The 15,073-nt window shown below is 54.6% G+C and overlaps 4 protein-coding genes across 4 annotated transcripts; 2 read left to right on the top strand and 2 right to left on the bottom strand.

The window, feature by feature from the left end:
* Positions 1-825: 825 nt before the first annotated feature.
* CTAM01_08510 (glycosyl hydrolase family 81) lies at positions 826-3,678 on the top strand (the record flags this gene model as incomplete). The annotated part of the gene is made up of 5 exons (XM_060524530.1): positions 826-2,484; positions 2,535-2,679; positions 2,731-3,029; positions 3,084-3,597; positions 3,662-3,678. The coding sequence occupies 5 exons, from the start codon at positions 826-828 to the stop codon at positions 3,676-3,678; spliced, it is 2,634 nt and encodes an 877-aa protein (XP_060380749.1).
* Positions 3,679-8,395: 4,717 nt separating this feature from the next.
* On the bottom strand, positions 8,396-8,759 carry CTAM01_08511 (uncharacterized protein; the record flags this gene model as incomplete). The annotated part of the gene is made up of 2 exons (XM_060524531.1): positions 8,396-8,494; positions 8,565-8,759. The coding sequence occupies 2 exons, from the start codon at positions 8,757-8,759 to the stop codon at positions 8,396-8,398; spliced, it is 294 nt and encodes a 97-aa protein (XP_060380750.1).
* Positions 8,760-9,268: 509 nt separating this feature from the next.
* Positions 9,269-11,034, top strand: CTAM01_08512 (calcium/proton exchanger; the record flags this gene model as incomplete). The annotated part of the gene is made up of 3 exons (XM_060524532.1): positions 9,269-9,770; positions 9,838-10,286; positions 10,345-11,034. Coding segments are annotated over 3 exons (1,641 nt in total), but the record flags the coding sequence as incomplete, so codon positions are not given.
* Positions 11,035-11,654: 620 nt separating this feature from the next.
* Positions 11,655-14,622, bottom strand: CTAM01_08513 (uncharacterized protein; the record flags this gene model as incomplete). Its single annotated transcript, XM_060524533.1, has 3 exons — positions 11,655-11,837; positions 11,969-14,065; positions 14,134-14,622. 3 exons carry the CDS (start codon positions 14,620-14,622, stop codon positions 11,655-11,657), a joined length of 2,769 nt encoding a protein of 922 aa, XP_060380752.1.
* Positions 14,623-15,073: the final 451 nt, after the last annotated feature.

Here is a 15,073-nt window from a genome sequence, read left to right on the forward strand (position 1 = left end):
GAGTCTCCATGCCAAGGGCAGGCACGCGTCAGCCAAAGAGGGTCGTTTCGTTTGGGTGCTGCATTAATCGTGCATACTTAACCTCATGAGTCGAGACTCCCCATCGCAACATCTCTCTCCAATTGCGCTTGCCAGAAAGAGACCCAAGACCGCCTAGTTGAACCAGTACACATACCTACCTTGTCTTTATCTTACTTGTCGGTCTTTTTGCGGCTGCATCGCGTCTTGTCGCCCAACGCAGTCCTCAGACCATTGCCAGTGCCGCTGTTGCCAGCCACAACATCATCGTCGCTTCATCAGCTCTTGGCCGAATACGCAGAAGCCTCTGCTGCCATCAAGACACGGCCACCACCGACGCCTACCTGTCTTGACTGATTGCGATCTCTCAGTGCCTAGCACCTTATCCTATATCATCACGCGGCTCTCATTGCTCTGTACCTAGACCTAGTTCCCCGGCAAGCCGCTCTGCATTCCTAACCAGGTGAGACCTATCCATTGTTTCTGGAACCGGTACATTCCCTTCACATTCTTGGCCCATACGTTGCGCGGTAACGCTGCAAATCTTCACGTTCTGGACTGCGGCAATCCCACCCGTGGGCTTACCACTATCGGTTCACCGAGGACTGTCCATTGTTGATGTGTGGCTGCTTTCACCATGACACCTGTTTATATGAGTTGGAGCACCGCTCCTATACTACCTCATGCAGAATTGAGGAACTTCTCTCCCTGCCACGCGCTACCTAACATCACCCCAAAAGCCAGAAGCAGGCTTGAACATCCTCTACAACCTCATACTAACACGATAAGATCATTGCCTCCCCCGCAATGGCGGGCTTTCATAAGAAAATGGGGATCCTCAGGCTAACTTTGATACAGGTCCTCCTCTGTGAGAACGCACTCGCCCTATTTCACCAGCAACACGTTCGCCTTCACGATACTCACCCGGATTCGGTGTCTCTCGGCCAATTGAACGTTCGGGCTTTACTCCTCGATAGTCGTGATATAGCTTGCGTGACAGAGACGGCGAACGTAACCGTAACAGTCAGGGCCACGAAAGGATCACAGCAAACATCAGCACCAGCATTGGATAACTCCCAGGTTCCCAACGTCGTCACCAGCGCCGAAGCTAGCGGAACAGTAGTAATCTTGCCATCTCTGACCAACACAGCGCCTCAAACTTCTGGATACGTTGCGACTGGTCTTACTGCATCGGGCAAGGTTACGTCTTGCCCTCTTATGTCAAACCCTATTCCGACGCCTTCATCTCTCATCGACACAGCGGCGCCTGCTACTTCAGTTGCGCCACTTCCGTCTGCACCAATGCCTTCCGGAGACATCTTTTCTGAGCCCATTGGCACTGGGGCACCCCCGGGCACCATCTCAGCCCGCAGTGATCACCCGGTTCCGAGAAAGGGCATCACCTCGAGCTCACCGATTCAGACAAACAAGTTTTACTCCAACTTCTTCCTCGGAGACCAGACGGCGCCGACGTACACCTACCCTTACGGCATAGCATGGGGGGCAGGACGAGGGGCCGCTGCCAGCTACGGCATGACGATTTCCCACATCGAAGCGAGCCAGCGTGTCTTCGGCCCGACCAAGGCGGATTCTGGAGCTGCGTCTTATTTCATTAACCCGGTAGGTATTCAATCAATGGTAATTAGCGCTCAGGAGCTCGGGTCGGACACCGCGGTGGGAATCGACAGCATCACGGCCTTCTCTGCAACAATTCACCTAAAGCCGAATGCCCAAGCTGTGCCGGCGGTTTCTTTCCCTCTCGTCCAAGGAATGCCCTTCATCACAGCCCAGTATGCCGGCGCGACCCCCGTGATCCGCACGGGAGTCTTCTTCAGGACGGTTACGCGGGTGACACAGGACCCCAAGGCCGGCGTTGCCAAGTACACTTTCCAGCTCGAAGACGGCAAGATCTGGCGGTTGTACGCATATGCAACCACCGGATCCCAGCTCAACCTGCAGGTTGTCAACAACGGTCTCGCCCAATCAACGCAGCCGTTCTACGGAATCATTCAAGTCGCCAAGGATCCTGGAAATGGAGAGGCACTGCTTGACCAGGCGGCCGGTGTTTATCCCACGACAGTCGCGCTGTCTGGTTCAGTGAGCGGCACCACGGGCTCGTACACGTTCAAGTTTGCCAAGGACGGTCATCCTGATGGCAAGCTGGTCATGTACGCGCTGCCGCACCATGTCTCCTCATTTGATTCTACGACAAGAAATGGTGTTCAGCCGGTTCAGCTCATGACTCCTGCCAAGGGTATCGCAACAGCAGTCTTGGCTGACCAGTGGACGATGCAAGAGTCGAACTTGCCTGTGAGCATGGGTTTCGCTCCTTGGAGCCCTGACCAAGGCAGTCTCACCACCCTGTCTGACAATGCCAAAGTCGTGATCCGCGGGATAGCAGCCCAGGAGGTATCCCAGGACATGATGGCTCAGTCTGATCTGGACTCCATGTACTTCAGCGGAAAGGTAAGTCTACTTCATATATCTGTGAAACGTCTCAACTAACTCGCAACTAGGCCCTGGCCAAGTTTGCCTTACTGATTATTGTGATCAATGACATTTTGGGTGACCCAGCATTGGCGCAGTCAGGCCTGAACAGGCTCAAGGCAGCGTTTGCCACGTTTGCTACCAACAAACAAAAGTACCCGCTGGTATATGAGAGTAAGTTGTGGTTTCTCGAGACGATACATACATCCCGCTAACCAGGCCCAGGCGCTTGGGGAGGTGTCGTGTCTTCGGCAACCTACGTCACGGGCAACGACGGCGCCGACTTTGGCAACACGCAGTACAATGACCACCATTTTCACTATGGCTATCATATACTTGCAGCCGCAGCCATTGCTCATTTGGACCCGAGCTGGCTGAGTGCGAACAAGGACTATGTGAATGCCCTGGTGCGAGACGTGGCCAACCCCAGTACCCAAGATACCTACTTCCCTACGTGGCGTGCTTTCGACTGGTACCATGGCCACAGCTGGGCCCATGGTCTGTACGCCTCGTACGATGGAAAGGTGAGATCAACCTTTACTCGAGGTTTGAAGCACATGAACTAACAAGGACAACAGGACCAAGAATCAAGCTCCGAAGACATGATGCACGCCTATGCCCTCAAGATGTGGGGTGACGCCTCGGGCGACAGCATGCTCTCGTCGCGAAGCAACCTCCAGCTCTCCATCATCGCCCGCGCCCTCCAGGATTACTACCTCTACAAGAGCGACAACGTCGTACAGCCACCCCAATTTATCGGCAACAAGGTGGCCGGCATCCTCTTTGAGAACAAGATTGACCACACGACCTACTTTGGCGCTAACATCGAGTTCATCCAAGGCATCCATATGATTCCCCTCCTCGCGCCCTCGCCTTTTGTCCGCACACCGGCCTTCGTCAAGGAAGAATGGGACGTGTACTTTAGCAACGGACGCGTCGATACTATCGCGGGCGGCTGGAGGGGTATCATCTATGGAAACCTTGCGACGATTGACGGTAAGACGGCGTGGAACTTTTTCAACAGCTCCAACTTTGATCCTAGCTGGATCGACGGCGGCGCGAGTTTGACGTGGTACTTGACGTATGCAGCTCGTAAGTCTCCTCCCGATCTCAGCCTTGTCACAGTACGGGCAAATACTAACACATCATCTTTCAGTGATGGGCAACGTCTAAGACGTTTTTCAACACCCTGAATGGGAAACCACACCCAGTCCTAATTCAACACTTACATGACTGGTGTATGGAATGAACGACATGAAGATCAAGAAGGGCGGCACCATTCGAATTCGGTTTTCTCTTATTTCTTTTTTCTTATTGCGCGTGGACGAAGTAATGAACGACGAAATAACAATGAGCAACGAGCATGACATGAAGAGATGGGAACAACGAAACAAATGTAATGCCTCAATACGAAACACGACACGAAATTCCTACGACACACACGCTCTACTCAAACAGAACCTTAGATTATATCTTTTTATCACGAAGAAAGGAAAATTTTGCAATTGCCTCTCAGCCTTTGAGTGTCCATACTGAGTACACAAAAGTGAAAGAAAAAAGTGCCTGCCAAGCGAATAAATGCCAAGCCTCTCCCTCTCTCATCTCAAGTCGTCAAAACGTTCATCTGTCCTCTGATCATAACGATCTGGCTGATATTATAAGCGACCGTGGTAATAATTCAGACGAAATGAGCCCGCCAAGACACGGTGACCATTCGGACCCCGTTGAATCATGTACATAATAGGTGAACAGATGAAATATGCAATACACACATCCGGTATCCCAAAAAACTGTTGGACAGCCAGCTGAAGAATGCAGGGTCTGCATTTCGCAGCGGTCACAAATCAGCCGAGCCTCGTGTGCCACTCACCTGCAGGAGGGCGAGACAGCTAAGCATCCCAAGCCTCAAGGTAGCTCAAGCAACGAGCTCGGGGCGTGCAAGCAAGGAAAACACGGCACATGCATTTTTATGATCCACCCCCTCCATCATTGATAAAACGGGAGAGCAGCCCAGCAGCAGATTGACAAGAAAATCCCAGGGGGGCGGATGGGTTTCTCTTTGGCAGGGCCACGGATGACGCGTCACCCATCCACGTAACACGGGCCCCCGGCTTCTCTAGCTCTTGGGGGCAGCGAGGGGTACGAAATGCGAATGAACGGGAAGAGAAAAAAGATTGGGGGCCGGAAGGCTAAGCTTTTTGGTCGCCACAATGCTTATTGCAACTGCTGGTTAGAATCAGGCTGCCGGCGGACAAAGTCTTGGTCTAGGTCTCTTGTGCAGAGAAACGATCAGCTTGATCAGCCAGATCTGTATCGATCTTGAAGTTGCAAAGATGGTGTCGAGATGCCGGTGTCTACTGTGTACTGCCACATAGACATAGCATCCAAACACCGTACGGCGACTTGCGCGCACTGACTGCCAATACTGTGCTTACTTTGGTATATACGGGGATCGAGCTTCGAGCTTCCACATTCGTGCCAGCTGTCGAGATTCAGAAAATCGTCCTGGATGTGGAGTGGAGGCGAGATTTCGATTTCCCAGGAAGATCATCAACTTGGCTTGCGATGTTGCTGCATCGCGTCAGAGCAGCAGGCATCTTGTTGTATCAAGAGCCACGTGAGGTAAACTGCCTTAGCCTTGTGAGTCGAAGAAGGGCCAGCGGTCACAAACCGCCATGGATGCAAGGTCTCGTTGATGTCTGGTCTTGCCAAGTCTCTTACCAGCTGATGCGTGATCCTTACTACTCGGAAGTCGGCACAGCTGGCTCAGGTACGATGCCTTTCAGCTCGGTAGGGCATTGACTGACAGTGCACCAGAGATGACATCCCGTGTTGGGGCGAGGATATAAGACGAAATTCTAGTAGCAAGGTATTCGCGTAACCGTCATCCTTTTCTACCAAATCCGCGTCTGGGCGGATGTAGTAATAAAGGCACTGCTACTCCGTACTTGTCCCAAAATTGATTCAATCTGAACCAAGTCCGTTGTGCTGGCACCTTGCTGCTCTGCCAACATCAGTGGATGCAGTCAGCTTAGAAGCATGAGTGCTGTGGCCGTGTTTGTCCGCGAGGATTTGCCAAGCATGATCATCGTTGGTTGTTTCTATGACGGGTGTCCATGAAGTCGACTTTGAGATCTTCATACCGGCAAGTCTTCGACATTGAGAGAAGCTACTGCTGCTTCTCCTTGCTATGTTAGCCGGCTGGCCAAGCCCTCAAAGCCACGTGCCTCTTACGAAGCACCCTACGCAACAGACAGCAGGTGCTTTGGCATCACCGTATCAGAGAACGTTGCCGGAGTTTAGTGGGGTTTGCTGTGTCTTTCGAATGGATGGTGGTGGCTGTGAAGGTGCCAGCGCACGAATTTCGCGTGGAAGCGCGCGCATGAAGCATGGTGTGGAGGATGACTCGGGATTCGGCTGGGAAGTAATATCAATCGGCGACAGGCCAGCCTCCGTGCCCGTCCCCGCAATTCAGAGTTGGGGAAGTAACGTCGGAAAGGCTAATGTAGAGCAGCATTTGACTTGAATATTACTGCGACGCAGACGTGCCAAGCTCGAAGACCATGAGTCGGGCCATCAAATCGCAAGGCTGTGTGTGTGGCAATGAGCACATGAATTCTTTTCGGCTGAGTAAAAGGCCAAGACTGACGATGCTTGGCAACGAGGCTTTGATGATGGTGAGGATCACAGTAAAGCGGCAGCGAAGTTTATCGATAAAGAATCATGGCGATAAGGGGACCAACGTAAGGGGATTCCTGGCCCCATGTCCGGTCAAGGTTCGAAATGGCATTCAGCGATGGATTGGGGGTCCGTAGATCGGTGCAGGGGACTCCGAAAGCGAATGGACAGGGCGGACCCCCGCCACCCTCAGCAAGCCAAGGCAAGGCGTTTCGCAGGGCAACCGAAAACAGCATTTGGCCAGAGAGTACGGAGTAGACTCTGGAGCTTGTTTGTCGCCGTCGTTGTCGTTTTGGGTGTGAGATGGAACTCTGGGCGCCCTATCTGAGCCCGAGGTTGTATGGATGCTCTCCGTATTGTGACCGAAATAACTCGGAGTGTTGAATCGAAGCAACAATCTTCAGACGAGCACAGCACTTGGGGCCCCGTTTGACGTTTTGGACAGAGTCAAGGGCGGCGAAAATGAGCCAGCAACTGGGGCTCTGCTACGGATACAGTAGTGCGAGCGTGGTATTGGCACGATTGGGTAGCGAGTGCCATGGTGAATAGTGGGCTGGAGCTCGAGCTGTTTGTCGCATATCGTCTGGTCCCCTGAGCCGAAAGTCAAGACGAATTCCCTGAGAGTGGGACGGCTTCGTGCCGAGACGAGGAATTGTGGAAAGGCAGTGTCAAGCCAAGACTGAGCTTGATCATTTTTGACTCCAAGGTTTGGAAGGTTGCTGAGGCAATGCGAGGCGGGCGCGCAGCATTGGGTTCGAACAAGATGAGTGTGGGTGACCAACGGGCAACGATAGTGTTTGCATTTTTGATAGGGGCTGTCCAGCGAATGTATCGATAACGATGGTCTCTCTTCTTTTCGATGCGAGGAGCCGTGTAGCATGTGGATTGTGTTCCTGGTGACGAGGGAATGGAAAGTTGACAGCAGACGATGACGGAAAGCATGGGAGCTATCGGTAGCGTGATGGATAGCAGGTACGTATCCCTCGGAACCTTCGTACTTGGGGAAATGGAAGGCGCTCCTACTGGCGGAGATGTGGGAGGGAAGGAGTGAGCGAGTTCACAAGTGACATTGTGCAAGAGCAACTCAGGGAGGGAGGGATCCAGGGAAAGCTCCTTAGCTCACTGCTCAAGAGGGTAAGTGGGCGGGCGCCGAACAGGAAACAGCGGAGAAAGATGAGAAGCAACGCCAGACAACACAGCCACGCTTGGCATCCTAGCAAGCTCCTCATTGGGCGCCGCCAACATCACCCCAACCTCACCCCTTGGCTTTGGAAAGACTGAAACCTGTTCGCTACTGGCTAACCCGTTGTATGACGTTTGGGAGGGCCTTTCCCTCCCCTAGTAAAGTGGTTTTCACTGCAAAAAGGCCCATGGTTACTCAAAGCTTCTCCTTCCGGCGGTGTTTTAGTGAGGTAGATCCGTACAATGCTGTCATACCGGGGTAATCAGCAATTGTCTTGAATGCCGGTAAAGCTGGATTCAGCAGCCATTGACAAGCTGAACAGTGCTAGTCTAGTATAGTGTATCCGTATACCGACGTCGTTGAGTGGGTTTTCAATGGGTTGATATGCAAAATGTTGGTTTGGATATGTACCTTTTTGCATGTACCTTGCACTAACACGGCGTGCACCGTTCGTCCTTGCATGTATCCGGGAGGCCGCCCATGCATCCAAAAGTGTCATTCCTCGTTCCCGTCACTCCCTCTCGGCACCACAATCACACCAAGCACCACCACTTTCGCAGCAGAGACTCAGAGCGTCTGTTTCGTCCCGTCCTGTTTCTCTTTTCTTTGGGTACCACGGCATCCGTCCCACGTTCTCCATAGTAGCCTGACAGGAAAAGGGGGCTGTGTTCGTTTCTTGTTCAACCCTTCTCCCCAGCCAAGACTCTTTTGCCATCGCCTGAACTTCTTGGAACACGGCTTTGGACAACATATTGCTGCCGTTGCTACTTTTTCGGTAACAAATTACAAGCACTATCAATCACTATCAACCAGACACAGATTCACCCGATACCAAGCCCGCCTCACCTTTTTTGCATCACCGCAGAGGCTACCAATTGGCCTTGCCCTTCCACACCATCTCTTTCTCAACGGTCAAGACACAGCAACACCCTTCCCCGTAGCCCGTCGTCGAGTCGCGTCGCTCTGCTTCAAGCCTCCTGCAGTCGTGCTGCAGCAGCATCCATCGCATCGTCACGCTCACTCGCACGTTCAATCCCAAGCACCCAAGGACCCAATCCACTTGGACCCCCTCCGGTCGATACACCGTCCACATAGATTCCTCTGTAGTTTGGACTTGGCAGCCCAACACTGCTTGCCATTGCCTTGTATCTATTGGATCAAGCCGTCACTGAACCGTCCGCTACCTACCTTACCTTACTCCACTCTCTTTGCCGTCGGGCGGCGCAGGCACAGGGCCTCGAGCAGAAATCTCATCCGGTCCGTTGCGACTATCACTATCGGAAATACCCACGCGCAAAAGCTTTGTCTGCAGCTTAGGACTGCCGGCCGTGATAACAAGGTAGGGGACAGAAAAGGCCAAGCAACTCATCAAGTCACTTATAGGCGACATCATGGTGTGTAAGTACATTGCAATTCTCATTCTCTCTGCTTGATCTAGGTACGGATTTACCTTTTTATTCGCACTTTTACCACTTGACTTCTCTACTTGCCTTGTTACCTCTCTGAGCACAAATATCTCCGTTTACCACCCACGTTTGTATTATTCTGCCTTGAAACCCGCTTTGTACTTTCGCCCTTCGCACCTACTTTACCTTATGGTTTACCTGCGTCTACCAAACCTACCTACCTTGCCGCACTTATTCCACTTTCCCACTCTTCCGCTACGACATTACCTTAGTGTAGCCCCAGCAAGCCCCGTTGGACTTTCTTTCCGCCCCATGTCCTAGGTTCTTAGGTAGAGAAGCTGCATCCCTCCCCTGGACACCTTCACCTTGGCGCGCTAAGTCATTTCTACCACGGGGTGAAAGTCATTCACCATCTTTCCCTCCTCCAAGCCACACTCTGGCATCGCAACCACCCACCACCCGCTACTCTTTTTCCATTATTCCACTACACCTTTAGGATTCGGGCGCACAAATTATCAGGTCGCCCTATCCCGCGCGTGGATCGTCACTCCCTTGTCTCTTTCTTTTTCCATTCTCGCCTTTTTCTAGTACTCGCCGGACGCCTTACCCTCAAAATCCGATCCGGCTTCCCATCTGTCACATCCACGAACCGCGCGACAGGAAATTCTTCTTCTTCATACTGGTCAGGGCTCCGGCTAATTATGACGGCGCCATGTCCGACGATTCAGCCAACCAACATTTCCGCGGACAGGTCCGCTCCTGGGGCACAGCCAACAAGCCCAACGGCCGCGAAGGCGACGTGAACGAGAACTCGCCTCTTCTTTCAAATGGCAACCACTCAGGAACCCACGATAGCCACATTGTCAACGGCGACGGCGGCAACAAGACCCTGAAGTTCCTCTTCAACGCGACACAGACACCCGGCACCGATAGCCCCAATGCTGCCGTAAGATACTCATCGCACGCCTGGCATGTCACCAAGGTGTCGCTCCTCAGCAGTAAGTTCAATCATGCGATATAGCGAGATCATGCGCCGCCGTGTGCTAACAGACCGTTCTCTCTCAGACTATGTCAACTTCCTGCTTGTCATGGTGCCTATTGGCATTGTGGCCGGAAAGTTGCACTGGAGCCCAGTCGCCGTCTTCACCATTAATTTCTTCGCTATTATCCCCCTCGCTGCTGTTCTGTCCTTTGCCACTGAGCAAATTTCGATGAAGCTGGGCGAGGCCCTCGGAGGCCTGCTCAACGCTACCTTTGGAAACGCCGTCGAGCTGATTGTCAGCATTGTCGCCTTGAAGGAGGGTCAAATCGAGGTTGTCCAGTCATCTATGCTGGGCTCCATTCTCTCTAACCTGCTGCTTGTCATGGGCATGTGCTTCTTCTTTGGTGGAATCGTCAACATGCGCGACAGAGTTACTGGCCAGGGCATGGAACAGAGCTTCGCCTCTGCTACGGCGCAGACCACTTGCTCGCTGATGACGCTGTCATCAGCATCGCTGGTCATCCCCGCCACGGTAAGCACTCCCGACAGGGTATGAAACCCCGCGCTTAATGACTAACAATGCCTCGTAGCTCTACTCGGTCCTCGACAAGGCCGAAAGCGCCGAGAAGGAGCACAGCATCTTGGTACTCTCCCGCGGTACCGCCATCATCCTGCTGTTACTTTATGTCTTGTACCTCTGGTTCCAGCTGCGCACTCACCCCAACCTCTTCGATGCCGAGACCCAGCACCACCACGAGGAGGAAGTGGAGGAGCCGATCATGGGCCCTATTGCGGCGGCCGTCGTTCTCGTCGTTACCACTGTCCTGGTCGCCATCTGCGCCGATTACCTCGTCGAAAGCATCGATCCCATTGTCGAAACCGCCCACATCAGCAAGAATTTCATTGGTCTTATTCTTATCCCCATCGTCGGTAACGCGGCAGAGCACGTCACAGCCGTCGTTGTTGCTATCCGCAACAAGATGGACCTTGCTATGGGTGTTGCCATTGGCTCTAGCATCCAGATCGCCCTTCTCGTTACCCCGTTCTTGGTCATCCTCGGATGGGCTGTTCTCGACAAGCCCATGACTCTCCACTTTGAGACTTTTGAGACTGTCGCCTTCGCATTCTCTGTCCTGGTCGTCACGTACACTGTCCAGGACGGCAAGTCCAACTACTTGGAGGGTGCCATGTTGCTTGGCCTGTACATCATTATCGCCTTGGCCTTCTATGTCAGCCCTAGCGACGCTATCGATCGGGTGCTGTCCGTTGTTCAGGGTTGAGGTAACTACGCGCTGGAAATGCCAAAAGTTACGAAAAAGCAATTCGCAAGGCGCTGTCCCACCCGACTGCCTTGTATACGTCAGCAAACAACCCAAGCCTACCACCATATTCGAGTAGGCGTCTTGGCGCTGTGTCGATTACGGGACAATACCCAACAGTCACATCGAGCCCACAGACACCGAGTGACTGAACAATCTATCTTTGGGGATGATGCGCCCCCGGTGCGCATTTCCCTTGTGTACGTAGTCCGAACTGTATTATATTCCCTTGGTGTGGCTTTTTCGTTTGTGAGGCCAAGGTTTTAGGTCTCTCCGCAGAAACGGAGAAAATTGAACGGAGCAAAGGAACAGAGAAAGAAAGAAAAAATCATTGGTTCGCAAGGTCCGTAATCGCTAGTCTTTGTTCCGAATAAGAGAGACAATATATACAATTTTTCATCTGAAGAACCAAGAATTGCACTTTTTTGTATTTGCCTTTGACGCCTTGAACTATAGCCCTGGAGATAGAGAGTGCCGTGACGTGATCTATCTAGGGTAGTAGCATGTAATAATAAGAAAATAGGTCGTCTCCAACACCCAGGGTCCCACCCCTCTGCTTTTCTAGTCCCCAAAAAACCTCTTTACATTGTCGGTCTAGACATGGGGGCAATGATACCCTGCTTCTTGAGCACGCGCGGCTTGACCGCCGCCTGGTGAGATTCCTTGGTGACCCATTCCGGACCCATTGGCAGGCGGATCGAGCGCTCGTACTGCTCCTTGGACTCGAACTGGTGAGGGAGCTGTGTTGCGAGGTACTTGTCGTTCTATGAAACGATATTAGGAATGGGTCCTCACTTTGAGAGATGGAAGTATCGAAATAAGAGATGAGGGAAAGGAGAGAGATGCCAGAAATAGTCTGGTATTAAGGGGGGAGGTGGGGGGGAAGAAAGCATACCTTTTTAACGCGCTTCTCGCTGATGATAACCCTCTCCAACTTGGCATCCTTGCGGTTCGCCTTCTTGACGCCCTCGACCTTTGTAACGAACCGGCCCTGCTGGCGCTTCTTCTCGCGCGCGCTCACGCCGTCGCCGACCCAGCCGCCCCATCCAGGTAGCGTGTTGTCGACAATCTTGTCGTCGTCTGCGGTCTGGATGGCTTCCTTTTCGCGCGCGAAATCGACGACGACGTCGTCGCCCGCGAAGGCTTTGTCCATCTGGGAGATGTCGCGTATGGCGAGGGGCAGGTGGGATTCTGGGGAGTCCGAGTCCGAGTCTTCGGAGGAGGTGTCGGCTGCTGCTGCTGCTGATGTTGTCGTCTTGTTTGCTTTTGACTTTGATTTGGGCTTGGAGGAGGAGGAGGCTGTGATGGCGAGGGAGTTGTCTAGGTCCTCTACGCGCGCGCCGCTGGATTTGCCGCCCGTCTTTGCGGATTTCTTGCGCGGGCCCGAGGACCAGGCTGAGCCCGTCGTCGAGGGCTCGGCTGTGAGGGAGTAGCCCGTGTTGACGGCGCTGTTGTTGGGCGCATCGTCTCCGTCGTCCACGTCAACGTCGTCACCCCGGGCGGCAGCGGCGGCGGCCTTCTTTTGCTTCCTCGACAGCGCTGGGGCCGAGATGGCGGGCTGCGCGGCGCTGCCGTACTTCTTGCGCCCCACCTCCGTGACCTCGTCTTCCTCCTCGTCATCGCTGCCGCCCGAGTCCAGGTCCCGGCGGATCTGCGCAATGAGCTCGTCGTTTGCCTTCTTCTGCTGCGCCTCGGCCTTTTGCATGAACTTCATCTTCATCAGGTCGGACTTGGGGCCGTCGTCCTCTTCGTCGTCGATGCTCTCGAGCTGTTTCAGGAGTCTCCTGTTCTCCTTTCCGCTGCGGCGGCCGGTGCCCTCCCCGTCTTCGGATCCGTCCTCGCTGTCGCTGTCCTCTTCCTCTTCCTCCTCATCAGAATCACCTGTCCGGCCCTCCTTGCGCCGCCTCAGCTCCTCCTCGCGGCGCGCCATGTCGTGCAGACCCGCGCGATACTCGTCGTCCCAGACGGCGCGTTTGTTGGACGACCCCAGCTTGGCCCACTTGGAGTCTCTGTGTCTCGCGCCGACGCGTTCCAGCACCCGCGCGCGGTCCTGGGCATCCCGCTCGGCCTCGGAGTCGACCTCGACGTCGCCGTTCTCGGCCATGGCCTCCTTAAGCTTCGCCGCCTCGCGCTCCTTCTCCTTGCGGTGGACGCGGTGGTACGCCTTGGACTTGATCTTCTTGATGCGCGCCGCGCGCTTCGTCTCGCGCGAGGCGAGCTCCCTCTCGCGCCGGCGCTGGTGGATCATGTCCTGCAGCTCCTCCTTTGACATGCCCTCCTCCCTCTCGGCCTTCGCGCGCGCGTTCTCCCCCTGCTTGTTCATCGCCAGCCCGGACGCCTGCATGATGTTAAGAATCGTCTGCTCGAGCTCGTTGCCCGTCGAGTTCTTGGCCGTGATGGCCTGCAACTCGCGGTTGTCGAGCCCCTCGTCGGCGGCGTTCTGCGGGAGCGGAAAGACGAGGTGGTCGGCGCGGCGGTTCTGCTTCACCGTCTCCTGCCACCGGCCGATGGTCTCGCTCGTCTTCTCGTAGGCCGCCGCGCGCGCGAGGCGGTCTTGCTGGCGCTTGTACAGGGGCACCTCGAGCTTCTTGCCCGCGCCGGGGCGGGACGCTTCTTTTTCTTCTTTGGCCATGAGCTTGACGGATTTCCGCATCTGCGCGTCCTTGACGCCGGACAGGCCGAGGTCCTTGAAGCTGATCTTTTGCTTTTGCTTTGTGGGGGCGGCATCCTGGTCTTCGTCGTCACCACCAAAATTGGCGATGAACTTTTGGAGATCGCCGAGTTTGGAGGGGTCCGCTTCCTGGTCGTCTTCGTCCTCGTCTGAGGAGGGCGGGCTCTCGGCCTCGGAGTCTGAGGCGTCCGAGTCGTCTTGGCCGTCCTGGTCTGCCATGGACTCGTCGGACTCGTACTCGTCGAGGGCTTGGGCCAGGTCTATCGCGTCCTCGCCAAGGGACTCATCGTCACCTTCGTCGTCTTCCTCTTCTGAATCGTCCTGTGTAATCTCAGTCAGCTGTGGAAGCTCTCTCGTGGGCATGTCAAAATGCTTTGTTCGCCACCCACCTGATTCTTCTTCTTGCCCTTGCTACCGCCGAATGCGTAACCCTGGAAATCCTCGTGATCGCTATCGCCAAAGGCCTCGTCACTGTCGAGCTCCGAATCCTCGTCTTCGTTGACGCCGTAGTGCCACTCGTTTCCGTCGCTGTCACTCTGGTACTCGTCGGAGTCACCGCCTGCGCCGCCAGCAGATGGCTTGGCCTTCTTTCGCCTGGGCTGGTCGTCGTCCTCGTCTTCGTCGTCCTCTCCATCTTCGTCGTCATCGTCGTCGGCGGCGCGGCGCTTTTTCCTAGCCTCCGGTGCGGCTTCGATCTCGCGGAAGCGTGGAGTGCGCTTCTCCTTGGGCGCGTACAGCTCGGAAGCGGTGGTGAAGGCGTCGAGGGCCTTGACTTGGGCTTTGTTCTTCGACTTGCGGAAGGTCTTTGCCGCCGGCTTGCTGGAGAGCAGAGGTCGGCCGTGGGCTTGCCGCCCATGGGATTGCCTTCCGGGGGGCATCTTGTGTGTACAAAGTAGACGAAAAATAGGTGTCGACTTTGGTTGCGAAAGAAGTGACGCCGAAACAAAAGTTGAAAAGTCGTCGACCGTGTCCCGCCTCAGCTCGGATTGCAGCGCACACACACAGTTCGTGGTTCCCCAAAGCACCGAGCATGGGCAACTTTTTCAAATTCTGCCATAGTGGGCGCAAGGCGGTGAGCCAGAAATTTACAGCGGGGCGCACATCGAAGACCCGGACCCCTGCTCGATTCTCAAAGTGTCGGATTCCAGTGGTCTCCAGTTTTCTGTTCCGCGCCGCTGCCCACCGGCGTCCACTGACCGTCCAGGCCGACTCCAGAGTCCAGGGGACCTTTGCGCGATCGAACGAGTGGGCCCACTTTCCACACTGATCAAGCCGAAGGGACCCGGAACTGACCAGCCAGGGAAGTCCGACCACTGGGCTGCCCTGGAT

Source organism: Colletotrichum tamarilloi (genome assembly GCF_030869305.1).
Source record: "Colletotrichum tamarilloi strain Tom-12 chromosome Unknown Scaffold_30.1, whole genome shotgun sequence".
NCBI lineage: Eukaryota > Fungi > Ascomycota > Sordariomycetes > Glomerellales > Glomerellaceae > Colletotrichum > Colletotrichum tamarilloi.